General features: G+C 37.2%; 1 protein-coding gene across 3 annotated transcripts in view; it reads left to right on the forward strand.

The window, feature by feature from the left end:
* The window catches only part of LOC125242639 (phosphatidylinositol 4-kinase beta), a 61,467-nt gene that overhangs the window by 8,349 nt on the left and 25,166 nt on the right, over positions 1-27,952 (forward strand). The window contains exon 1 of one of the 3 annotated variants that reach the window (XM_048151473.1): positions 27,345-27,734. The exons of the other annotated variants lie outside the window; for them this stretch is intronic. Coding sequence (XP_048007430.1) covers positions 27,679-27,734 — 56 coding nt within the window. The 5' untranslated portion in view covers positions 27,345-27,678. Of the gene's footprint in view, positions 1-27,344; positions 27,735-27,952 lie in introns of those variants that run through there. 3 annotated transcript variants of the gene reach the window in all.

Genomic DNA, 27,952 nt, shown 5'->3' on the forward strand with positions numbered 1-27,952 from the left:
AGTGTTCTTAGCCATGTTTCATGAAAATCGGTCCACTAGGTCGCGGTCGGGGGTTTTTTCAAAATTTTAATTTTGTGGTTAGGTTATTACTCTTGCATAAAATTGTTTGTTTACAAGGTTGGCTAATTGATGCCATGATAACCGCCCATCATCGTAAAGTTCATGTTCGCAATTATTCATCACTTTTTGTACTTAATTATAGATGCGACACTGCTTCCTTCTTTTTATACACAACCAGTTTATTTTTGACAATTTTGCATCAAGGTTAAGGCTAAATTGCTGTCAACGTTCATTGTCGGATGAGTAATGCGTTTTTTAACCTTTATTTAACAAAGTGCTAATTATTTTAAAAGTTATTGGTAGACGTTTCGTACATGCAAACCTCCATTGCTTTTGACGTGACTATCAATTCTGTCTTTTTATATCATTTTTTTTCCCGTTTTTAACCGGTTAATGAAATATAAATCTTAATAATGTTTTTCTATGATTATTGCCACAGATCTAATTTTTTTTCTTCCAATTAAAGCTACATTTCTGTAGAAAATAATAACGGAACGGTAAAAATCTACATAACAAACGAACGTTGTTCATGGGAAGGCCTTCTAATGTCCATGAAACAATATCGGTGTATCATTCAATTAATCTAAAATGATTTGTTTGTGGCCTTCTGTCCAGTAGACCGCCCAAGGCAGTTTTATTGTTACTACGTATGTTTGTTCAGTCATTAGACTTCATGAATATTGTGTACTTTTAAATTAGCTCGATCTTTGAAGTTTGAATAGTACGACCATAATGGCAAAAAAATACATAGCGCCTGTCCCGTGACATCTCAAATGTCGTCCCTGTTCTTCGGGGTTGCTGACTGAATTAAACAAATAGAATAGAATAATTTGATCCAATACTATTTATAAAAATAACCTAATTCTAGATTATAGCTTTTTATTACTTCAACCTTACAATGCTTAACATGCACATTGATATTGTATTGTAGTAGAATTAATTTAAGTTAAACATATTTAAGTAAAAAAAACAAATGTATGACCGCTGCTATAAAAAAAATACACTAGTAGCGTTGAACGCATCTCAATGGGCATTTGGCATATGAGAGGATGCATTATGTTTTGATGGGGACAGTAGTTATACACAACACTGACTCATTCTGCCAATAGAAGTAAAACTGCTTTTTTGAGTGACTTATTTTTATTGTACTGTAAGATAAAAAGTTGGCCTGCGATTATGATTATCAATGATTCATCGTCATTATGAGGGCAGGGCATTGCAAGCTGTTTTACTCAACACTGCAAATTTACCAAAGTGGTATTGTTGTAAATATTTTGTAAAAGAGATGTTTATATATTCTAATGAATCATCAAGATACCTGAAGTTATGAATCTGTTACAGATATTAAGGCCAGACCACGCAATGTAAATGCTACTCGTATCTACATAAATAAGTCACACATGCCATTTAAAGGGTTAATTACCGGACAGTAAAGTTTATAGGTAACCCGAATATGTTGTGGTTTGGGTTCTTGGGTTACTAAACGTAAATTTAAATTAGTACCTAGATGTGGTTGTGGTGGATTTATTTAAGAAATAAAATTATATTTTTGTAGGTGTAAGTCTATATTTGCGTTTCTTTTGTCATAAATGAAATGCACTAGTTTATAAACATTTTCCTATACAGAATAGAAAATACTGTCCATGCCACTTGTCTAGTCGCAGATTGACTAAAAATCCCTCCCCTTTGAGCACTGCGTTGATTAAGTTAATGGAATTAAACTTCCCTTTGAGTTGTTTGAGTCCTGGAACCGCTTAGTCCCTTGTCAAACATATCCAACAAACGAGAATGGTGTTACACTTGGCTAAGTCTAACCTTCATTTGATTGGGTGCTCATAAAGTTACAAATTGGTCCCTTAAACCTATTAGAGCAGTAGTATACAACTGTTATGTACACATCACACGTTTGTACTTGTATAACCTTTATTTTAAATTTATATTTATAATGTGACAGAGAATATAACGATTATCTCACATAGATTCATAGGTCATAGATTTTTTGTAATAAGTATGACCCTACAAGTAAAAAATGTGAAAATGAACATTCTGATCCTCCTTTTCCTTTCATCAGACAAAATTGGTCAAACAAGTTGTGAACTCATACACAACAAAAAGAGGTCGTATGATTACAAGGGTATTGACACGTGTCGTCTATGTCAATATGTACATACGATTATCAAGTGTGGCAATCGTTTCGTAACTATTTCCGAATTTCCGCCTCTTCCGTGCGACCGATTATAATAACGGACACACGCCGAATTCGAATAATGTCGACTATAAAGTTACAAACTTCTTATCTCTTCCGAAAAAAGTTGTACCGTAACATGTCGAGCGTTATATCGACTTAACAACGTGAGTAACCCGCTTAAAATATTTTGAGTTAAGAAGTATGAAACTTTAGGTATTGTTGGCTAACGTACAGATTTTCTAACGTTACGAGATGCGATTTTAGCCGACGGTAAGTGGGTAACCTCGTGACCGGTGGCTCTTCAGTTTTTTCTGACGACCTTCTCGCCGAGAGAGCTATTGATTGAGTGTCCATTTACCTCGCCGGAAGCGGCTCGTAGATCAGGAAGTGAAGCTACAATGTTGTCGACATTTGTCATTGTCGATTCGAGGCGTTTCGCGTTTTTCTCGTGCTCATCGAATTTATTGTTCGTGATGGTGAGTAATGTTTTCGCCAGGTTGCATTTTGTGATCATTTGTTCTTTTACTGATATTTGCCTAGACGTTTCGCAGTTTTAACATGGAATTTATATTTAATAGAAGTGCCCAAACTATAAATATATGTAGTATAAATTAAGGGTACGCCCTCTTGTGATATTTTGGCACGTTTTTGTATCATTAATCGAGCGAGATGGAAGACAAACGCAGTCCCAAGCTAGAAGTAAGTACCATGAATATCCCTGGATGTCGTGGAATGTATGATTTGTATGCTAATATTGTAAGAAAACAGGATACCTACTCTACGTAATGATGAGATTTGTCATTGACAAACTGGACTCTGTACACACGTGAAGTCACAACCGTAACACGTAAAGAACATCACCTTTATTTATAACCATAAAACTAGCAGGCCTAAGACTATTCGACATAAAACAGACATTTCCTTTGAAACTGGACCAATAACACTCATCCAATTTAGCGTGACTAATACTTTCCTCCCGACGAAATGAGTCAATTCGAGTAGCGATTAACGATAGAATCGTCTGAGTCCGAGTGTAATAAGCTGCCTCAATTACAGTTAATTGTTGACCCTTTATCGAGTGGACAATCGAGCCAAGCATGCGAGGAATGCACGCCCGTGTACACCACAAACACAAAGAGCTTATGTTTTGTACTATCCTTGTACAATAGCGCCCTTTAAACAGCGGGCTTGTATGCTGACCGCAATTTAAGCTGATCCGTGCTCGCCTACAGAATACCTAATGGTGCTGTGTCGGTGCTATCGCCTTATTTGCACATTCAATTGAAATCCCAGGAAAAGCGATTAGTTCCGGTCGTTTAGTTTGTTTTGTAACTTTGGGTCGAATTAAACAAGGTATTTAAATCTTTCTTTCCCAGCGTTTGTCACGTTTTCCGGAGTGCCAGTAGCAGCGATGTGTAGTTTTTAGTTTAGAAACTAGTTAGACAGTTTGATCGCTGCAAAGTTGTAGCTTCCCTCGCCATTCACTACACTGTAACCATACGGACTATAAGTTGGACTTGAGATTTGTTTTTACCATTACAACTTATTACTCTCGTAGATCCGGAACTGCAACTATATCCCCGCGCATCTCTAGGCTGATGAGGTTGTCATTATCATAAACAAGTCATTGACCTTATTTTACTACATGATTCTCAGCTTTATTTCTTAGAAATTATGACTTACGCAAACGCATAATACCTATTAAACTTCAGTCTTGAGGCCAGCTCATGTGAAATCGAATTACTAAGGAAATCATGTAGATGTACTATACATTTTTGCGGTTATATAACACCGGAAAATACAAATGTGTACAGTCGACTACAAAGATATGTATACACTTTTTCACCTTATTACAATGCAATAAGGTGAAAAAATGGATACATATCATTGTAGTCGACTGTACTTTGCAGTTTTGTAAGATGATGATGGCTTATGATGGCATATATTGGACTGTAAATTAATTATGTATGTAGTATGTACGTTGTTGCTATAACAAGGTGCTAGTCGTGCTACAATTACGAGTAGGTAGATTAATATCGATCATTATAATGTAGGATATGAACGTTAAAAATATTATATCTTAATAGTGACTATAAAATAAAATGCCAAGGACAGAATTCAGAAGGCATAGTTCAGACCATGACTGTGTTATATATAGGTGACACCTAATTTCTTCATAATGTTTTATAATTGTCACAAAACAACAACAGGCAAAAAATAACGATTTGTCTCGGTTAATGGGTAAACCGTGATCATTTCAATAGCTTTTCTTGCTCTGGTAAACCAATTTAAAAGTGTAAACGCATAGTTGTTATAACGGGTATCGGGATCACATTATACTTGGTCATCCGACGAAGTAGCCACTTGCAACCAATGAAAATGAATGGTTAGTGCTCGTGCACTCTGTCCGCGGTGGCCGTGGCATGACGCAAAATATGAATATGAAGCATTCGAGTCTGTCGTGACACTCGTGACAGACAGTGCTGTTGTAGCTCGAGCTCGCCAACGCGAAAACTTATAAATGTGATTTTTATATTATTTATTCTCATGTCCTATCTTAACTCCCGATTGAATCCGAAAATTTTAATGTATTTTTTTTTGTTTTTGTATCTACTTAGATCTTTAGCAGATCTCTTTGTTAATAAAAGTCTATAGTTAGGTTTGTTATTCCACCATAAGTAGAAAATACCTTCTCTATTTGCTAGAAACTACGAGTATAGTTGATTCAGAAAGCGTCAGAAACTTAAGAGGTGATGAACATATGTAAAAAAATGCATTTTATATTTGCATTCATGAGTATGATCTTTAGAGTTTTTGCAAAGGTCTTAGTATTTATCGCCTCTTGTCAATGAACAGTTTCACGGTCACAAGGAAGATAGGTAAACGCGTGTAATGCTATTGGCGTGGGATTGAAGGCAACTAGATAAAAGTCATGTGGGAAGTGGGCTTTTAATGTGGGATAGTTATGGATAGCCGGTTTTACAGGTGTTACCCAGTGACGTGATTGTGCTGAGCTGGGCATAGGTGAATGCTGATGTCAAACCACAGAACACCCCACTAGAAGCCTAATGCAAGCGATATTGTTCGAGACGCAAATCACCAATCCTTGCGGGGTGAGGCGGGCGCGCACGGTGCTGCCATTGGTCGTTTCAAATAATGGCGCGCCTTTACGATTAGCAGTAGGGATGGGAATGGGACATGTCTAATTATAGACAATGGTACCGGTACCAGTACTGTGGTGAATTTGTTTTGCAACAAATTATAACATTATAATTAAATTATAATAAGGCCTAGTTACCCTTCGGGTTGGAAGGTCAGATGGCAGTCGCTTTCATAAAACTAGTGCCTACGCCAAATCTTGGGATTAGTTTCCAAAGCGGACCCCAGGCTCCCATGAGCCGTGGCGAATGCCGATGCCGGGATAACGCAAGGAGGATGATGATTGTGATAGCACCTCAATAAAAATCATTCTAGTAACTAATAACTAAACTGTGCATTTTTACTTACGTTTACTAAGTTAAATTACCAACTAAATATTCTAAACTAATCAATCAACTAAATAACACTACAGACTCTACAGATTCTAGATAATTATTCACAATTACAAATCTGCTTTCTTTTATATTTCATAAAATGGTAGCACATGGTACGAACGGCAGTACGAAGTTCCCGCAACACACATAAACTAACATGGCCCCATCCCTAGTCGTTTACGTGAAAGGGATAGCATATCGCATTGTTAACTAGGCAAAAAGGGATGGACGCGCCTCGGCGCCGCTCAGTACAACCATATTGACCAGTATAAATGAACTCCGCGGATAATAAACAATATTCAACAAAATAATTAATTTGACTTAACTGGAATGTTATTCCATCTTTTTTATATGTAGAAGTGTTAGAAAACTTGCCACACCACTTTATGCTGCAAGAGACCATTGTTTGCAACCAAATTTGATTATTTAAGATTTTTTCCCGAGCGGACACGAACACTGTTAGCGGGTCGTATACTTTGTCGTATGCTTGGTGACCGCGAGTCGCCCTGTAAGGGCCGTCTTGTTGTATTGGTCTGTGTGTCAAACATTTTATAAAAAATATCATGAAAATTTAAAGGGTATGGGTGATTCTAAGTTAAGAGGTACTTTCGACGGCACTGACAAAAAAATATATTTTTTCAGGATAATACTTCATAATAACATATTTATTTTATAAAACTAAATGTTTTCTACCTGGGCACTCAAAATTATTACAGAAATTCATGTAAATTAGTCACAATCAGCTCTAATGTAGGAAAAATGTCTCCCCTGGCCTGTCCCCCAACCGAATTTATTTGTCAACAAGTAATTATGACTTTGTTAAAATTCACTTATTATTTTAATAGCCTTAATTTTACAAACATAAATAACTAAGGAACAGTATTTTGTGAGTGGAATTTCTTATATTACTGTATTTAACAACAATTATGAACTCCAAACTTTGTCCTACGTGTTTCGTGTCTCATCCCCTGGCTTTTTAGTTTTCGTTCAAAAGTCGGTTTAATTTGTTAATCTGTGGAGGTTCTGTCGTCTAATACACAGGGTGTTATGTGAAGTTACCGTCAAGAGGCGCGTAAGGCAACTATGCATCCGTTTTGTTGATTATTTCGGCCACGGCACTCGCTGGGTACAGAAATGTTGAGTGAATGCAGTCTTTCCTCTGGTCACTTTTATTTCACAATCATTTGTTTAAATACTAATATATATAACAATATCCACTGTAAATGTTGAATATATTGTTACGTTTATTTATGAATTGCGTACGAGAAACACTTTTACAGCTATTTTTGATTTTCATCGAAAATGTATCTCCCCTGGCGTATCAAAAAAGCCAGGGGAGATACTTTTGTACTAGTTTTGATTATTTTTATTTCCGTTTTCTCTTAACCTTTGTTTAGCGTTGTACCTATTTTTATTCTAGCTTTACGATAGAAGGTTTTCTTTCCAGAAAAACGCAAAAAAAAGAGGACACATTCACATTCAACTTCATATGAAATTTTCGTGAAGCTGTTTAATAAAAAGGTTTAATACTGATATTAAAAGGATAGGCTTTTGTTTACTTGTTGCCTATTGATTGTACATTAAAATTATTTTTGTTTTAATGGATAATATGGAGAAGTGAAAAATAAGTCAACTCATTAAGGAATTATCACTTTTCTTGCTGTAAAAATGTTATGAAATGTAAAGTCTGAGTATAAATAATCAATAATTATAATAAAAACAATAAATAGAGTTATTTCTTAAAAAAATAAAACTAAATTTTTCATACAACTGTCTCTTCCCTGGTCACAAAGTATCCTCCTCTGTGCAACAGTATCTCCCCTGGACTGAGTATTTCCCCTGGTCGCTGATAAAACACGATAAAACAAATAAATTGACTGGTCCTCTTTGTAAACACTTCAAATTGGCAGTTTTAACTAATACAAATAAACAAATAGGTAAAAAACAACAAAAAAGTTCGCGCCGTCTCTCCATACAACGTATTACCTCTTAACTTAGAATCACCCGTATACCGAATTACCGAAAGACAACAAAAGATGAGCGAAATATTCGGACCATCCACAATCACTATGACATACATTTGAGTCATCAAGTAATAGTCGTTTTGTAAAGGTTATCTGATGTCACCGGATAAGACAGTTTTTGTTGTTATAACAGTTCCATGTTACTCTATCGATGTAAGGTTATGAGCAGTTTGAACAAAGTTGGTTTCCGATTCATAGTGACTCATGTCCACATAATGAATCAAAACACCTTTAAAAATAGTACACACTGGACTTAATGAGTCAACGCAGTATTCCGAAGATAAACTCGTCTACTGGGCAATGTTACTTCTGATATAATTGACTGACTCATTACTGTACAGTCAAGATCATAAATATGTATCATACGAATCATTTCATTCATATTTATGTCTATCAGCGTTATTATAATCAGCAATTCCCGTCAACTTTGTACAAAAATTAAGGGAAAAGTTAAATTTGTTTTTATTAATTCCTATTTTGTTACCAAGATTTTGTTGATTAATTGAGATTTTATTAAGTTTTATTTCGTCATTAGGGTTCTCTAGTATCTATATTTTCTTAATTATAACAATTATCCTGTATATATCTTACGAAAGTCGAATTATATTACTAAATGTTGGTAACAAAATAGGATCAATTAAAATTTGCTGACGTGGCATTGTACAAAGTTGACGGGAATTGCTGAAATGATGTATCAGCGTAAACTGCCTAAATATTAATACTATTCTCTGAGCCAAGAGGAGTTGTACCAAGCAAACTCGAATGACTTTTGCAATGACGGTGTGATATTAGCATTCATGAATGTTAAATATTCCCTTATTTTGTTTAATTCCAGTCTGTGCAAACGCAAAGTTAGCTCCTCGAACGAACACTAGGTTCTTACTTTATGGGCGAATCAACTTTTTGACCGACTCAAATCTGTCCGCACATTCTTAACATAGTTGTGAAATTTCACCCTTAAATAATGAATTTTATTGGTATTTTTCACTTTACCCTGTATATTAAAACATAACCCTAACTGTTAAATCCAATAAACTGAAACTTTGTTCATTAGAAGTTCGATTTCTTGGTAACTCCAGAGACATTTTGAGTAACGCCAGAGACACCAAAAATGTCGGTCAAAAAGTTGATTCGCCCTTATACGACTAAATGAACATACATTTTTAGGTAGGTACCTATACCGTGAAGGTATAGGTACCTACCTAAAAATGTATGTTTCATTGTACTTATAAAAATCATAAAAGGTGTCTCAGTCTCTCAGCATATTCGTGTTGCATCAAACTCAAATAGAAATTTAATAAAATAAGTTCCTATTCTTGTAGGATAATTTTTTTTTTTTTTTTTTTTTATAAATGGGCTTACTCTTGACCACAGACTAGCCAAAGGCAAAGACGTGGCCTACGATGGAGTGAGCTCGCCCAGAAGATGCCTGTTCACTCTTGATTTGAAGGTTGCCGGGTTAAATAACAAATAGTTGCTGAAATTCTACTAAATTAACAAATTTATTATTGGTTTCAGGTACGAACGCTAAGTTAACCCGCTTGACTTCATGGAAGGTAGTCGAGTTAATGTCTCGTCTCTCGGTGAGTCTACAATTGGTGTCATTCATACCTTCATTGATAGAAGTGATGGCAATTTTAACTCTTATACTGTAATTGACGACACAGATTATAGACAAAGCTTTAGAAATATTTCTACACTAAGTAATTGTAACGTCTCATGATGAGCTGAGTTTATAATGAAAATGACTAATGACATCATAACGGATGGCATATTAGCACTCGGGACACATAACGGTCCCATTTTGCGATGAGGTTGCTTTTGCTCAAGCTCACAAACATCTACACATATCATCATCTTATTATATACCACATAAGATCAAAAATTGTATACGCTTTTATCGTAAGTGTAAGACACACGAGAGACGAAACCATAATGTGACTTCCCACGGATTGGTATCGAAGTCGCACACGCGCCCACGAAGCCGAATAAAGGTCGTATATACTTGTATAGTAACATTTATATGACTTATGACTACTGTCGTAAACGAACTTACAGCGTCTTCTGCCGCTGGCGCTGATACTGTCAGACACAGACGTCAAGTCATTGATATAGAAACCACAGGCTGACGTAAAGTAAGTATTTTTCCTTCGGTAGGACCACCTACCGAACCATACTAGCCGGCAACGCACCTCCAACACCTCTGGTGTTTCGGGTGTCCATGGGCGGCGGTGATCGCTTACCATCAGGCGACCTGTCTGCTCGTTTGCCTCCTATCCCAAAAAAAAAAAAAAAAAAAAACTAGCAGGAAAATTTTGCGTAAATACGACAGATAAAATGATGTGGTTCGAAACAAAATAAGGAAAATAAATATAGGTACTCAGTTTAAATTTAAGCATCATTGGCTACATGGAGATCCCCATTGCTAAAGGTCAAGATGTCAACACACTCTGGATCTAAATATAGGTACCCCTATCCTCTCTACTCTAACTAAATTCAGAACGTACGTACTACATAAACGTAACGTACGTACTACGTAACGCACGTACTACTACGTAATGTACGTGCTACATAAACAAAGTTGTCAAACAGTGCAATCATCCGATGATCCTATTCTAGAATAATTATTTTGATCATCCTCTTATTTTATAAATATTCCACATTGGAATATTTATAAAATAATAAATATTCCAATGTGCATTAATTTGTATGCGTCGCACATTGACTATAAGTAACTTTACTTAAAAATAAGAGACTAGAAATACTAAAAAAGTAATAAAGCCTCAAGGCATTAAGTCCGCCATTTGTACTTTTTTTTCCAATTGTGCAATAAAGTTTAAATAAATAAATAAAGAGAATAAAATACTAAAATTCTGAACACGTTTCTTCGTTAAATATGAATATTTTGTTGGATTAGACCGTAGACTAGCATTATCTCAATAGTAACATTAGTGACCCAGAAAATGAGTACATTCAACCCCACCCAGTTTTTACTTTTAGGGCACAGCTCGTCACAAAGTCTATCAAAGGGCATAGTATCAATTTCGATGTCTATTGATTTAATTACGCCAACAGACTTCTCAAATTGGTAGTTAAATTTGGACAATTCCCTACGCCTATAAAAAGTATTTATAGCAGCCCGTAAAGACCCTATTATCCCGGCTTGATTCATGTCGGACGTCGGCAACAATTTGTTGAGATTAAATATAACTGAGATACGTCGCCTGGTCTCCGGGGAGAATAAGAGGGGCCACAATGGACGGAAACCATCAATCAGTGACCCCCGGGCCCAGAGGCCGCGTAACAACAGTTGGTGTCCGAGGGCGCCTTTGTAAACTACTCAAGACTTCCAGTATCGGAGCCTATCTCGTGTCTAGAGCTGCTATAACACTTGTTCACTGCTTACTGCTTACGCTTACTGCGTCCGATATTTTTAACAATCTGCGACTCCTTTTTATTTGGTTTTGTACTTGTTAGCGAAACAACCATGAGATATTGCTGACTTAACTGCTTTGTCACGAGAATATTATGACTGACATTACTATTTCGGCAGCATTTTTTCTTTTAGAAGATGAGACATCTTTAAAATAAGTTTTGGATTATAATTGCGTAAAAATGATGGAACACTTTTTGTTTGCCGCAACAGTAGACTTTATTTATTTTGTTGTAATTCCCAAATTGATTAGAAGTCAGTTTGATTAAAAAGAACATGATTGACATATAGAACCATGTAGTTTCAAATTTCCATTAACATACGTATTCAGTATAAGACTTCGACCTTGCTTTGCATTTGGAAGTAGCAATTTGCGAATTTGTCAGGTTGAGTCTCGCCTCGCCTTGTTTGACAAGGCCGAAATGCCAGCGGCTATGGCTGCCCGAAATTGCTCTCCTTAAGCCAAAGTATTTCGCGAATAGTCAAACATATCATATTTACGTTTCTCTTTCGCTAAACCAACACTGTGGCTGTTCTGCCTAAAAATAAACAGTATGGGTAATTAAAACATACCCAAAATATTTCTTCACAAGAATGTCAATTTAAAACATGAACGTCCCGTTGAAAACGGCGGTCTCGACGAAATTATTTAAAAAATAATTGGATCACACCGTCGTGGGTGAATTAATTTCTAATTGCAGCAGTATTTTGGGAAAGTTCGTTAAAAATAAGTTTCACTCGTGTTCTATTAATACCATAAATTGTATTGTAGTCGTACAAAATGTGTAGTAGGCACATAGCGCCGGACGGCGAGAATTGGCTTCATTTGGGGTCGGCGCGGCGCAGGGACAAACTGATTACGCTAGTGAGCTAAGCTGAAAACCGTAGACCGAAATAACAAGGGCAGTACGATAAACCTGCGTCACTCAAATGGCAAGGTTAACAATAGAATTGATTTCTGCTTTGATCTCGCATTACGAGTAATGTGGGCGACCTCGATCGGATTTTTCAATGCAAAATACTCAGTAGTCCGCTTAACTAGACACATACCTATAAGATATAACTCTATGAGGCATTCGTGGGCTATTTTTGTACGAGTGGAAAATATTTATATTGTATTCGTGCATCTACGCCCACGTTTACTGCATTCGCTTACATGGGAATTATATTTCCGTGCGTCTTCATAGTTCATAAGTTACGCTGAAAAACAAGAGCTTTAGGCTTGTGCCGTTTCGTTCGTTGATCGGAGCGCTCCGATCTCGTTCAATCGCTCCCACGAACTAGTTCGCTCTTTTAGGTCTTTTGCTCATTTAGTTCAGCCAGACCAGCGACCACTGCGGTCGGAAAGATCGGAACGAATGGGACCGAATAGTGTCAAAATGATACGAGTAGTCCACAGATAGTAACATTCCGGGTCGAAAGGTTGTAAGTAACCGAAGTTTAATATGAAAACTTGACGTTTTTTTGTAGCTCTCGCTCTCGGTCGGCGCAGTCACACGCTCGTTCTCGATCCAAACCGCTCGCGCTCGCCGATCCTATACTGAACTAAATGAGCAAAGACCGATTCTCAGAGCACGGAAAGATTCAGTTCATTTCGGTCATTGATGGGATTTTATTCCTAACAGTTCATAGTTCGTGAACGACACAAGCCTAAAGAGCTTTGAACGATTTACTCCGAAGTCCGAATGTGACTCCGATGATCTTATACATCAAAACAGACGGGCATATATGCTTTATATATGCTTTTAGCGTTTTGATCACATCACTTATGCTTATATTTGTATGATCTCACGACTGCGTCAGGTTTAGCTCTGGTTTAGCGCTAACATCTTTCTTTTTAGGGTTCCGTAGTCAACTAGGAACCCTTATAGTTTCGCCATGTCTGTCTGTCCGTCCGTCCGTCCGTCCGTCCGTCCGCGGATAATCTCAGTAACCGTAGGCACTAGAAAGCTGAAATTTGGTACCAATATGTATATCAATCACGCCAACAAAGTGCAAAAATAAAAAATGGAAAAAAATATTTTATTAGGGTACCCCCCCTACATGTAAAGTGGGGGTTGATATTTTTTTTCATTCTAACCCCAACTTGTGATATATTTTTGGATAGGTATTTAAAAATGAAGAAGAGTTTACTAAGATCGTTTTTTGATAATATTAATAGTTTTGGAAATAATCGCTTCTAAAGGAAAAAAAAGTGCGTCCCCCCCCCTCTAACTTTTGAACCCTATGTTCAAAAAATATGAAAAAAATTACAATAGTAGAACTTTATAAAAACTTTATAGGAAAATTGTTTAGAACTTGATAGGTTCAGTAGTTTTTGAGAAAAATACGGAAAACTACGGAACCCTACACTGAGCGTGGCCCGACACGCTCTTGGCCGGTTTTTTGTCTTTGTCTGGATTTTTATTATCATTTTAACATTGAAAAATTGTTCATACCCAAGATCTTAATGGCCGTTCACCTTTAAAACATATAAGACGCATTGTATGAACTAAATTATAATTTATAGATCACTTACGAACGCGACGTGTATCGCAATATCCATTAAGATACAATTACTGTACATAATCTACCAATCAGCAGCCCGGCCGGCGGAAACCGTGATTGTCGCAGTTCCTCCTATTGTCAGATTGCGACTGGCAGGCAGTCACTGACTGGGGCTTTCGCAGGATTTCTATCGCTTAGCCGGCATTTAATTGCTGTCATCAGTCAACTGTTCTGCCTCGTCAGCTTTGTTTGTCTTTGGAACCATGACTCTGTGAAACGTCAGACACGCTGAAGGCCAAATTGCGGCTATCCGTCAGCAATACCAAGCCACTTTATTTGTTTTTATTAGAATTTCGTATCATTCAGCATTTAACGTCTCTTGTTTGGTGTGGATACTCAGGATACTCTATCCAAATACTGAGTGCTTTTTTATGGACATTCCTTTACGTGTTTGGGTTTGGGCAGGAACGTCGCGGATGTAATAACATTAAGGGTCGACCCGCGACCGTCATCCATTACCAAACGACGAAGCATCTCTGAGGACTTACCTCCAAAATAGGATAGGTAATTACTATTGATAGATAAGTTCTGTTTATATTCCTAATAACATTAACGAATAGTTTATTTTCTTTAGTAATATTCCACGTATTTCTAATGAAATACCGGAAAGCCATTAGCGATGCCTACAACTAATAGTTGGGATAAACCCTCAAGGAAAGATCCTTTGTTTAATGTGTCTGTCTTGTTTTGCTTTCGTACAAAGGCTGAATTTTCGTCAACTGTATAAACTATTGTTCTTAATTAATTGTCATTCATTAAACAACTTTGGATCCTGGTTCCGTTTGTAATTACTAAACACAACTTAGTCAAAGGACTATTTGTTTACAGAATGCGTCTGACGTCACGAGTTCCGGATGCAGTAGATGGTAGTATCTCTGAGCGTCATATAATAATCGCTCCATCGTCATGCTGCTTGCTTTTTACATTCTATTGTGTCCGAAGGAAGTTCATGATAATTGCCCTTTATTACGTGCAATGGAAGGAAGTCGGGTTTATAAACGTTCAAATTACTTTATGTGAAGGGACAGTCAATGTTGATGGCGCTGACGGAAACCCTAATGCACGGTGTTTCGAAACGATCGTGGAATAACAAAATATCTACCGAACCTCGTTCTATTTTGTTTTTCTTAACTTAATACCTTTCAAATAGATAAATTCAACTTCCTTGTTTAAAATCTGTTAGCATAAAAATAGAAAAGTGCCATTATAGTCCCTCCTGGCAGCGAATAGAAGAAAAATATGATAAAAAAAATATGTAAAAGAAAAGAGAAATGATGATGTGAAAAACTTGTGCCATTTCTGTTAATAATCGTAGACGTACATAGATGTACCTATCAGTGGCGGCTGGTGAAAATTTCTGCTATAGGCAACACTGAGCAAGAAAAAACCTACCTTAACATTAGGTACTTTACTAGTAATCAATTTTAGGCAAGCCGGTGGGAATCAGCTTGTATGGACCGGCCGCTGCTGGTACCTATCTATATTCATCGTTCCCACAGTTAGGTACATTTGGCACTAGTTTATAATGATAAATGTGGCCTATCACCTCCATGTCACGGCGACTCCCTGGCCGAACGACGTTATCCAATTTGTCGCGTGCCCAGTCGTTGGTTTCGTAGACAAATAACCCAATTTACTCGTCTACCGCTGTCTATATCTAGCGTCGGTAACACATTGCAATATCTATGGCATTTCACATTACACTTCAGACTAGTTCAATTTTTAAGCTCCTGACAGAAAAATTGTTTAAATTGAAAACTTGTTATAATATTTCAATTTTCAACTAACGACAATATGCCTTAGATACTTTTTTTCTATGTAACTTATTCTAAAATCCTTACTAAATATTTTTGAAAATAATATAAATGCCTGAATGCCACACTTGTTACGACATTTGTTCTCTTATCAGCATATCACATCCACGAGGCAAAGCTGTATTGTTTCTTTATCTTTGCGTAAAATATTCAATCCATTGTCGATGCTTATTCAAGCTAGAGTCATTATTACGGTCAACCAAAACTAATATGTAAATCACATGCAGTGAAAGTTAAATATTTTCTCTTGCAGTTTAGAAGGTACGAATGTACCTAATAGTATACCTAAGTAGTATAGTATAGTATTCTAAAGTTAGTGTTCATTACTTACACAACCAACTAGGTCGCTATAGATTTTGGGTACAAGGGCGTTGGGTTGGGAATTATGGCTGATTAAACACTCCTAATTCGGGGATACATACAGAATAGCTAGTTACTGCCTTGTCTATATAGATAATGAGGGTGTGGACACTGGGCTGTGGGCTGGTTAACGTAATAATTACAAATCCGTACATGTATTAGAAATTCACGAGTTGCGTATCCGCCGCATAACTTAAATCGTCTTAGTTATGCAATTACAATATTATAAATGTTAATCATATTTCAGTTTATTAAGAAATAAATATATCATTGCAATGTCACAGTTTCGATTTCTTTCAACCCCTTATTTGCCAAGAATCACTGAAGCTTTAGTAGTTTCATGTGTTCTGCCTACCCCTTTATGGGATACAGGCGTGATTGTATGTTGTATGTATGTAAATATATCATTGAGACATTAAAAAAGTGTCAGTCGTCGAGGTACGGAAATTCGTCTACAAACCGCCTTCGAATTAATACAACAAAAGTGTGTTGTTTTTTTTTCCCTGAAGAAACAATAAATTTGTAACCTGGCATAAACTGTATTATGCAAGAGGTGCTCGGGGAGTTTTCATTTCGTTCAAGAAGCCTGCTGAATTTAATAGGCATCAAGTTTCATCTTGAGACGGCTAAAGATACAAAGATAGTAATTAAAATTAAATTCCAGTTAATTCGATATTTGTAATATCCCCGGTAGGCTGTTATTAATAAAGTTAAACTAATGAATTACTCTCGTTTTAATAGAACCTTGTTTGATTGTAGAGTTTCTGAAATAGCTTTCAGATTTAGGTAGTAAGTATATTTTAGGTTCATCAGGTATTTTTCTGCCGCTTGTCTGTCATTTGCCTCCAGCGAATCCTTTACTACTTAGAACACATGGCCAGACGGGAGCCGGAAAACCTTGAGAAACGTATTATGGTTATTGGTGGATACCAACCCGCTGGGTGGACAGCGTTAAGAAGGCCTGCCAGGGATTAACACAGGTGCCTATTATTAGGACTGCATAAGACCGTGCAGAATTGAGAGTTTTGGTGCGAAAAATAAGGGTGCGTAACATCTAAATATATAAAAGAAGAAGCTGACTGACTGACTGACTGACTGACTGACTGACTGACTGACTGACATATCAACGCACAGCCGAAACCGCTGGTCCTAGAGATTTCAAATTTGGCACATAGGTTCCTTATATAGTGTAGAGGAGCACTAAGAAAGGATTTTCCAAAATTCACCTCCTAAGGGGGTCAAATGGGGGTTCAAAGTTTGTATGGGGAAACAAGATTAGTTTGACTATTTTATTCGAAACTTCACAGGAAGATTCCTTAAGACATATGACTGAATACGTGTTTCAGGTTTTTTGAAAATTTAACCCCTAAAAGGGTGAAAAGGGGGTGATAAAGTAAAAAAATCAATATGGGTATCGTTTTTATGGTTTATCGGGTCGCTGATCACGATAAATACAACGTTTTTAAAATCTAACGAGGCGGAAGTGAAATACCTTCTCCCCTGTTGTGGTGCAATGGGGTTTAAATATATAAAAGAAGATATTGACTGACTGATTGACATATCAACACAGCCGAAACCGCTGGTCCTAGAGATATCAAATTTGGCATATAGGTTCCTTATATGGCGTAGAGGAGAACTAAGAAAGGATTTTTCAAAATTTTCCTCTTAAAAGGGTGAAATGGGGGTTCAAAGTTTGTATGGGGAAACAAGATTAGTTTGACTATTTTATTCGAAACTTCACAGGAGGATTCCTAAAGACATATGACTAAATACATGTTTCAGGTTTTTTGAAAATTTGACCCCTAAAGGGGTGCAAAGGGGGTAAAGTCAAAAACACAATAAGGGTATCGTTTTTATGGTTTATCGGGTCGCTGATCACGATAAATACAACGATTTTAAAATCTAATGAGGTGGAAAAGAAATTTTCTCCCCTGTTGTTGTGCAATGGGGTTAAAATATCCAAAATAGCCATAAGTATAGCTTTAGTTTTTATCTTTACTTCTGGTTCAAGAGATTTCAAATTGACACGGAAGTTCCTTAGAGGAGCACTAAGAAAGGATTTTTCAAAGTTCACCTCCTAGCATGATAATTTTACAGGGGCAAGGACAGGGACAGGGCCAGGGACAGGGACAAGGACAGGGACAGGGACAGCGACAGCGACAGGGTTAGGGTTAGGGATAGGGATAGGGATAGGGATAGGGGTAGAAATAGGGATAAAAATAGGGGACGGGGACGGGGATAGGGGAGGGACGGGGACAGGGACGGGGACGGGGACAAAGATAGAGATAGGGACGAGGATAAGAATAGGGATTGGGGTCGGAATAATCGGTCGGCAATCGATATATAGGCAGTGTAAAATGCAGGTGGCTCAGTGGGAAGGGATTAGTAAGTAGGCATCGGCGAGTATCCTGCATCCGTAATAACTATTACATTCAATGTGCTGTAAGAAGATCGTTGTTTGCTTGCCTTTTATATGTTTACGTTTGCAATATAAGCAAAATGGTAAAAATTGTAAGCGATAATGCAAGGAAGTACTTTTTACCCTACCGACCATAGCGTCGAGATACTGGCTATGTGGGTTGTATGAAGTTTCCCCAGTATAAATATTTATATAGGTAAAATTCATACATATTCGTACCTACTACCTACGCTGTGGTCGCTGTGTAACAATTCTACAATCATTGCAAGAATTTCTTTAAAAACGATAGTAATATGTGTAAGGTACAGTCAGCCAAAACCGGACAGTACAGCAAATAGATCAGTTACAATGGCCCCCCAGTCGAAAATTGCCCCGCTTTACCTGAATCGAAATAATCGCGGACAGATGTACCTACAAAGAAACCTACGGATCCAAATGAAAATCTTATTTTTTGTAAACGTTTCAATAAGAATATTTTTATTACGCGGGCGAAGCCGCGGGTAAAAGCTAGTAATGAATACAAACTTGGCATATTCTCAATTTACAAACGCTCAAAAAGTATACTTTTTTTATGTATAATGCACAAAAGGTATAATTTCAATTTGTATAAGATACAAATAATATAACATACAATATACATACTACCGTATACTATAATATACATATTAACTAATTACATTTACTATATCTTTAATACTATATAAATATTAAAAAATATAACAACATGTCATATAAATCACAAAATTAGGTTGGGAACCCCACAGAAACGAACCCTGTCAAAAAAGTAGGTTTAGGTTAGGTTTGAACTGTGACCCCACAGAAAGGAATCTTGTCAAAAAAGTAGGTTTAGGTTAGGTTTGAACTGTGACCCCACAGAAACGAATCCTGTCAAAAAAGTAGGTTTAGGTTAGGTTTGAACTGTGACCCCACAGAAACTAATCCTGTCACAATAGTAAGTTTAGGTTAGGTTTGAACTGTGACCCCACAGAAACGAATCCTGTCACAATAGTAGGTTTAGGTTAGGTTTGAATTGTGACCCCACAGACACGAATCCTGTCAAAAGAGCGAGGAGCGAGAGAGAGAAAACAGCAGGCGCTTATATCACATGTATGGTATTCGTTTTGTATATTCTATTACTTCAACGTTATACCACATTATACTTATAGGAAACAATATTATATGTAACAAACATTATATAATTTGAATTTATGCTATCTAAAATTATATATAACAGCAATTATACTAATTGAACTTTATACCATACAAAATTATACAAATTGAAATTATACCTTCTACCGAATATACCATACGTTTGTATACGTTCTATTACTTACCCGAAAAATAACGACCTCATGTGGTCGCGACCCTCAGCCTTGAGGAACCGAGGAAGAAGATAATTAAATTAACTACGTGGAACGTGTTTAGTTCAAGATGTCGACATTGGTTCATTGGTCGTCTGGGAGACTTTCTAATCAACCCTAAGGCAGTATATTTCATTCATAATTATATACGTTTTCACTCAAATTTTGGTGTGTCGATTTGGCGCTATCTCCCCGCAAAATCGACAGATGGCCCGACGGTACTCAATCCCGAACCAATCCGCGTTTCGCGATCGGCAGCTGTACACACAGACGCACCTTGCGATATTAATCAGATCAGATCAACATGGGATATTAATAATCATCTTCAGCGGCAGTCTATGCACTCTGATTACACATTTTACTTTGACAGTACCTCTCTATAATACTCGATCCTCTTTGATATTGCTAATTACAACGAATTATAATGTAATTGTAATTCGGGGAAAGTAACTTAAATTCATGATTCCTTTTTATTACACATTGTTTTGGGTTCTGCATTACCTATGATAACCTCCTTAAATGTTGCTGGTTATAAAAATTACACTACAGAGTTCGCGTTCACGCATTAGTATCGCGTGTCCTCCGTCTCTTCGTTCTCACATTACCCTCATCCCAAAGGGATCGATTTATTCGTAATTGAAGCCGGTGTCAACACCAACTTTCCCTGAATTATTAAATATCCACGATGACATGTTTTATCTATGCATGTCGGGTCACCAGGGTACCTAGCCAACGTCACAATCGCTTACGCTAATATTGTTATCGTAGCTAGCTCTGTATCGCGGCAATACGGCAGAGCGGTAGAGAGAGCTGGCTACGATAACGATAGTATCGTAAGCGGTTGTGACATTGGCTATAGGTATTAGCCATAGCCAGGCCCTCGGGGTTAGTGATTCGCGTTTTCAGGTCGGTGCTTGACCGCCACGCTTATTCTATATGCCTGAATTATTCTACTTCAATATGTCGGTCGGTCAAGCCAACTCGTGTACGGTGTAGGTATATTATTTAAGGCGTGGGGTGAAAATGCTTTGTGATTTTTATAATCAATAAAAAAATGATTACCTACACCAGTAAGATAGAGAGCCTCTCGTAGCTCGTTCTTTGTTATACGGAATAGTTTTCATCAGGCCTCTATTAAAGGCCCCTGCAAATTTCCCCCACCTCACCATAAGTGTTTTATTTCTGAATGTCTTTGATATGACTTTTCCATTCGAAAGAATCTTCAAATTTATGAATTCTTGAGAAGGTAATATATTAGATTACATTTTATTAAATTTATTAATCTTACGTAGAACTCAACTCATTAATTTTTATTAAATTTGTTGTGATTGTTCTTGTTATACAGTAGTTAATTAGGCTCCGTCAGGGCAAAGATATAAAAAGTCAGAGGTAGGTAGATAATGTAGAAATGTTCTCGAAATAAAGACGGTTAAAAAGCAAAAAGTACAAAACAAAGTTAATAATAATACTTAATATTGATATAAAGTGTGCACTACTAGAGTTGATTTCAATTGAAATCAACAACTTAACAAACTAAATATTTTTAAATTTTCTGTTTAATATAATATTAATAACATACCTAATAATAATAACGCTAAACGTAGGCGTAAGTATAAGATTGGCACGAAATATATTAAGTTGTTTGCCTAATTGAGGTTGCTTGAGGTCACCACGCCGTCACTTAATTTAAGCTTTTTCTTCGGCTTAACATTTTAGTTAGACAAGGCACTGAATGGTGAGATCATTTACATAGATAGCAATTTTAGAGAAATAAACCTCAACAGTCTGGCTTTAGAAATTCCTTTCTCTATTAGAAATTTGGCTGATGGATTTAGATTTTAGATTAGTCTTGGTGTTATTTTTTAGTAAAACAAGTCTTCAAAGATTCATAAAATTATAAATGTCAAAGTTGAAATTCAGTGTTTAGTTGAAGTCTACATATGTATAGAAAAGAAATGTAATGCCAGAACTTCTGTTGACTCTTCACAATGCTTGTGCTAAATAAATAAATATTCTGCACTAAGAAGCCATACCAGTTGCGGTATCAGGGTACTGCAAATTGGTTGAATAGGTTTCTGCGTTATTGGATTGTGACGGCATAGCGTCCAGAAATATCGATAGAGGTTTTATTAGACTACCGACATGCAACTATAACTGAAGGCCCGTATTTCTTAGCTATGTTGACCTTTAGAAACCAATCTCCTTCTATCTTTGGATTTCCTTTGAAGATAATTAAGGCAGAACAAAGTCAACAGACTTTCCCCTCGTTGGTAATAACTACAAGAGTTATTTTCTCTCATAAAACTTCCCTGGGCCCGGAATTCAACCATAAAACAGGAAAGTGTTTTTCATCTTTGTTTATTTCCTTTGGCCCTGGAATACGAAGGTTCTACTAAATATTCTGAGACCCTACGATCCACTTGTTGCTCAATCTATTTTACGATCTGAAGTTCCAGATGGGTTGCTTATTTAATAGCTATGCTAAGCGATACATGTTTAATTAGTTATTGCGCCGTTAAACCATTGCTTCAACGATACGCGTGTAACAAAGTAGAGTAATTCCCAGTGGGTCAAGGTTTGACTAATGCTGTAATACCAGCGGCTACTCCAGTGTCTTGGCTAAACAATCTAAACATTCTGTAATGAAGAATTCTGAATTACAATGCGCCTGAGCGCTGCTATTGTTATGAAAATCATTTTTCCCCTCACTAGCTAGGAAACACGTGTTTTGTCCTTTAATACCAGCGGGTAAAAACGCATTTTATCCACTAGTGGATAAAGTAATTTGACCTTGAATATAGGCAAATTTTCTGCTTTAAAATTGATAAAAGTTGGTTAATCTAGTGATGAAGATGTTTTACCACCTGTGGAACTACTGGAAGCAGTGATAAACGCGTTTTTTGCGTTGTACTTTCCTCGCTATAGTGAGGGGAAAAGTTTTGTGTTACACACGAGTGCAAATGTATTTTACTTCTCGTGTGTTGAAAAACTCGCAAGCTCAGGATTCTATTCTCGAACCACTCGCTTCGCTCGTGGTTCAACTATATAATCCTTTCGCTTGCTCGTTTTTCAATTCCACACTCGGCGTTAAAATACAACTTTGCACTCTTGTATAACAAATAACTATTAGATGTTACTGAAGATTTACATCACCGTCAGATTTTCAATTGAATATCGCGGGGAAGAAGTCATGTTAACTACAATGACGTAAAATAAATACATTTGCGTTACGTTATAAAAAACATTCGGATTGATTAAAATAATTGCGCAATATGCATTTTGGTGGCAGAGCACGTGAAATTTCGCACAGAAAGTGTAGCGAACATCGCAACTCCGCAAGGTCGGCGGGCGTTCACTTTCGCGCTATTTGGCAAGCACGTAACACCTTAAATTTAATGCTCACAATCATGAGTGCGGGGCTTTTAAGAAATTACTTAACCACCCCGAGGAGCGTAACGTAGCAGTAATGTTGCTAGAACTTTACCGACATTAAGATAAGATAAACAACTCGGTTACAGTACAGCACAGTATAATAAAGAGTACTATCGTACAGTATGGCCACTCCCGCTCCCCGCTGAAAGAGCCGCCCACCCCCTCTCGGTTACCTAACAGTTACCACTTGTCAAAAACGCGAACAGTCGACCTGTCATATCTCACTCATACGAGCATAGTACGCGTTCACCTACACAAGCTTAGACTGTGTGCTCTGCTAGGAACGCGCCTCTTTCATATATTTGATCGCCAGTGTCCGAGGTGTGGTTACAGCATTAACATACTCTCTTTCTCGAATTCATTTATTTGTTAATATAGAAGTGCTGCTGCTGACAACTATGTACGACATTGACTTACGAGTATAAGTCAGCATATGACAAATTCATTTGGTAATGGTAGATTAGATAGGTCTAATAGTCAATGCGACTTGTGCCAATGCCAGGAAAATTCAAATAATAGTTTCGCCATCAACCATATCATGTTCCAAATACACATGTAAGTATTGTAAGGATCTTTGTTTCGTTATCAATGAACAATGCTAGCCATAAACGTTCAAATCTTTCATTATTTCTACGGACCAAGAAATCAGTTGTTAGAAGCCATGCGTTCCTTTCTCCAATCACCGAATGGCCGGAACAATGCGCCCGGGCGCCGAGTCGAATCAATCCAACCATTGTTTGATTTGACGTCATTCCTTTGACTTCGTTTGCCTGGTAGCCCGATTTTTGTACCTACTTTGCAATTGCATTTTTGTTCAATTAATAAGATACGAAGCTAATTAAGATTGGGAAATGTAGAATTTTTGAGTATACGGGTCGATCAACTATTTTTGTTGTTATTCTATCTGATAAGCGAGGAGTAGAAATAGCAGAATAGTTTGTCTGTAAAACAAAGGTGCTTTGCAGACGTCCGATTAAGAAATAGCGTTAGTTTTGACTAACTAACTTTTAAGTTATAATTTTATTATAACTATCACAAAAACAATTGGTGTTTCAAAATCGAAAATAAGATGTCATATATTAAGGAAAAAATGACGAGAACCACCAGTGGTGAAGGCCGGATCAAAATATTTGTTAAAATAATTTGATTTGTTCCCATAGTTGCGAATTGGTGTTTCACCCATAAAAATAAATCATAACCAGATTAACCAGTGATCGGAACTATAGCACAACTTTAACAAAACTTGTTAAGTGGACATCTTAGAGTATTTACAGCCATGAAAATATGAATATCCTTGTAGTAATGTATTAGAACTCTTGGATTCAGGTATATAATCAAATTTAACACTGATCTGAAAATAATAATCTTGGTTTTATTTTAAATTTATGTCAGCTCTAAGGTTTTGTTAAAGTTTTACTCCCATAGTTCCAATCACTGATCATAACGATGGCAAAGAGTTAAAAGTTGATTCGCCCGCATGCCTGTCTATCTTCTGTATTATTTTTGAGACAAGGTCGAAAGGTTAAACGCTTAGAGATCCCGACCAAACCTGAACGAATCTTGATTTATAGATACCTAAATATGTACACAATGTACACATTACCTGTTGGCATTATATTTGGGAAACCTTACATGTTTCATTTTCTCCAACAAAAAGCTCTTTATTCATTGCATTTTATATACTCGTACTTCCGAGTTTTTTTTTCAATCTTTCATTGATTTTCCATTTCTGATGGGAAGTTTTCCTTTCTAAGAATCGCTGGTTCTCATTACGAGTGTGAGATGTGGGTCTTCGTCATGTGCCGTTGGCAAATGACATTTCAAATTACGTGCCATTCAAAAAGGAGTTGAGTGTACGTACTTTGTAGAAATCTTTTATGTGTTTGCTTGCGCTCGTTGGACTCTGACAAAACCAATTAGAATCAATAACGTTAATGTTAATGGACGTTATTTTGTATTGGCTCTATCTGTATATGTAGAGCTGCATTTACATCATACCTTTTTATCGTCAATTGTTTTGTTTATGCCGTGTCAATTTTTTTTATCTTCCTACACGTTGAGATAGATTTTATATGTTATGTATAGTATAGGCATTGCTGATCTGATATAATATAATATACCTCGCTTTTTTCAGACTTTATTAATAACAATTACTAACTTGATCTTTCGATTTAGCCCATGGTTGACTGGTAGAGAATGCCACCAGGCAATAAGTCCGCCATTTGTACTGTTTTATTTATATAAAGTTTAAATAAATAACCTTATCAAAAAGTGGAAAATTTTACTGTTTAAGCTTAATTTTATATTTACGAGTAGGTATCTCTAAGTATAATTAAAGTTGCTGCTTAAAATTAAAGTATAATAAGGCTTCTATTTCTGCGTCTTTAAATTTAATTAAATGGTGTGCAGTGTCTTCAGTCTAGCATATTAAAAAAAGTGAACTGCAGAACATTACATACCAAGCGATACCAACAACAGCATGGTTATATTGGTTAAATTCGGGTCATCGATGTTTCACTTTCCTTGAAGTGTTACATAAGTATTGAATGGTACCTGTTATAAGTTAAATTCCATGGTGTAAGAAATTAGCTACGCAGTTGGATCTAGTTCAATTCAATCACGCGCCTGGCTAGTGGTGATTTCATTTTCTGAATGCGTGATTCCTTGCCATTATCCAATAAACAAATTCGAGCAGTTGATAGGCTGGCATGCGAGGCCGCTCCGAAGCTCTACCGTGTCCATTGATAGTGGCTCGGCTGCCCGACCCCAACGATCTGTCACGGTGACCGCATCACACTTTTGCTATAAATAGATCTGCCTTTATCGCTCCCAGCGTATCTCTCAAATTAGCAGACGATGACGTTGGTATGGTTTTGAGTTTTCATTGAATTGGCAATAAAAACAGTCTGTTGGCTCAAGCCCATGAGGTAATACCGGCGCCTACTAACGATAATTGGATTAATTGGTCGTTAAATAGGAACATTTATTGTCCCTGTGATATGTAACAAAACAATATTAGTAATTAGGTGAAGTAATTGATAGCGGTTGGTAGTTTTTCTGCTACTTCCGTAGGAGCAAACCCCTGGAAAATTACTCAATTAGCTATTCCATTTCCATGAGAAGCTAGTAACTTGTGTTTATGTAACACCGACTAACTACGATGAGTTGAGTAGTTACGACAGTACTCAGTACGTGTCGCTGTTAGAAATCCGTTTCCTGGCGACTTCCCATTCGTGAGACTTATTTGCGAGTGAATAGAATGGTTTCACTCTGTCTGTATTTACACGTGCTTATATTCCATTAGCCCGGAATGGCCGGAATCCGAGAAATGCTCTTCCGAGCTGCGGCTCCATCAACGCCACATGTGTTTCGCAGGAGGCAACATGTGCCCCTTACTCTATAATGTTCCAAAAATAACTGATGTTAATTCGCTCCCCACTCGCGCTGCGTCGGAATTCTTGCTCAGTAAGTGGCCATAACACTTCCACTTCCTCTACTTTCTTGATTGGGTGAATATGCGTCCGCGTTGAGAAAGCCTCTAGGCGGTCGCGCCGCTCGTGCCAGATTGCTCTTCTGAAATTGATAGTTTAACTAAGCGATAGAGATTTACAGGGTCGTCGTCCGCTTTCTCCCAAATATTGGTATGCGTTTACAAATTCAGCGTTATGTCATCACGTCTGTCTGCGCTTCGTAATAGGACAGATGGCCACTACTGAATACAAACAAGTGTTAGTTCTACTTTTATATGAGCCAACTTTGTTTACGAGCATAACTGTTTCTCTTTAATATTCCATACGCGGAACGCTAATGCGGCGCATTCCTCATAAGGTAGCAATATGAGCACCTGTTGATATCAAACGAATACAAATATGGGACGAGTAGTCGTGGAGATATTAGAGTCCTTAAGAAATCGCGTCATTGAACCTTTGAACACAATTTCGTGTGACGTAGGCGAGTTCCTCGACGTAGACCATTGTTTTTTGACAATGAAGTATAATTTGTTGTCAAGCTCCATCGTTAATTGCACGTGTGCCTACGTCAGTTTGCGCAAGTGTGTTGTATGTGCGTCCATAGAAACCAGTTTTCACGTAAATTCCGACACCCGTGAAGTCGGTCGGGGAAATCTTTGGGCCACGAGCCACGAATCTTTGTTTACTGTTTCATTTGTTGGTCAGTGGAGTTCAGGCTGCGTAATCGAGGCGATCCTTGTACAATAGACAACACAGCTTTCGACCAATTGAAATGATTATATTTCTTATTGTTATGGTCTAACCGTTGATATTGGCTTATTGTGTTAGCGTGGCGGAGTGTTCGAACGGTATGCCGCGGCGTGCTGATGCGTTGCGTAAAACAGTACGCCCCTCGCGGTTCTCGGAGACAGACGCGCGTTCCGTTTGAGACTCTGTTTACATTCGCGCCAACAATGCCTCTTGGATTGTCAGTGTTACAATAATGTTTGTGTGAAGTCTTGGGAATATCGCAGTGACCAGTGCTAAGTGTATCGGAAATGGTTAGGAAAATTGTTGTTGTTGGACTGCAGTACTATGAGGACCCGTTCTATAAGTATGTATTATTCCATAATCCACTTACGATATCAAAGCTATTATTTACGAGTGCACACTAGATTTATGATGTTTTCATACTTTACATACCTATTATACCTACTAGGCTTCTGGTCACGAAGTTCCATGAGGAAGAGGTATGTAATTAGAAAGGTTTTGATAACTTAGGTCTGTAGAAATCCTCTATCAGACTTCTAGAGGAATAAATGGGGTATTTAT

This window comes from Leguminivora glycinivorella, chromosome 3, assembly GCF_023078275.1.
Source record: "Leguminivora glycinivorella isolate SPB_JAAS2020 chromosome 3, LegGlyc_1.1, whole genome shotgun sequence".
NCBI lineage: Eukaryota > Metazoa > Arthropoda > Insecta > Lepidoptera > Tortricidae > Leguminivora > Leguminivora glycinivorella.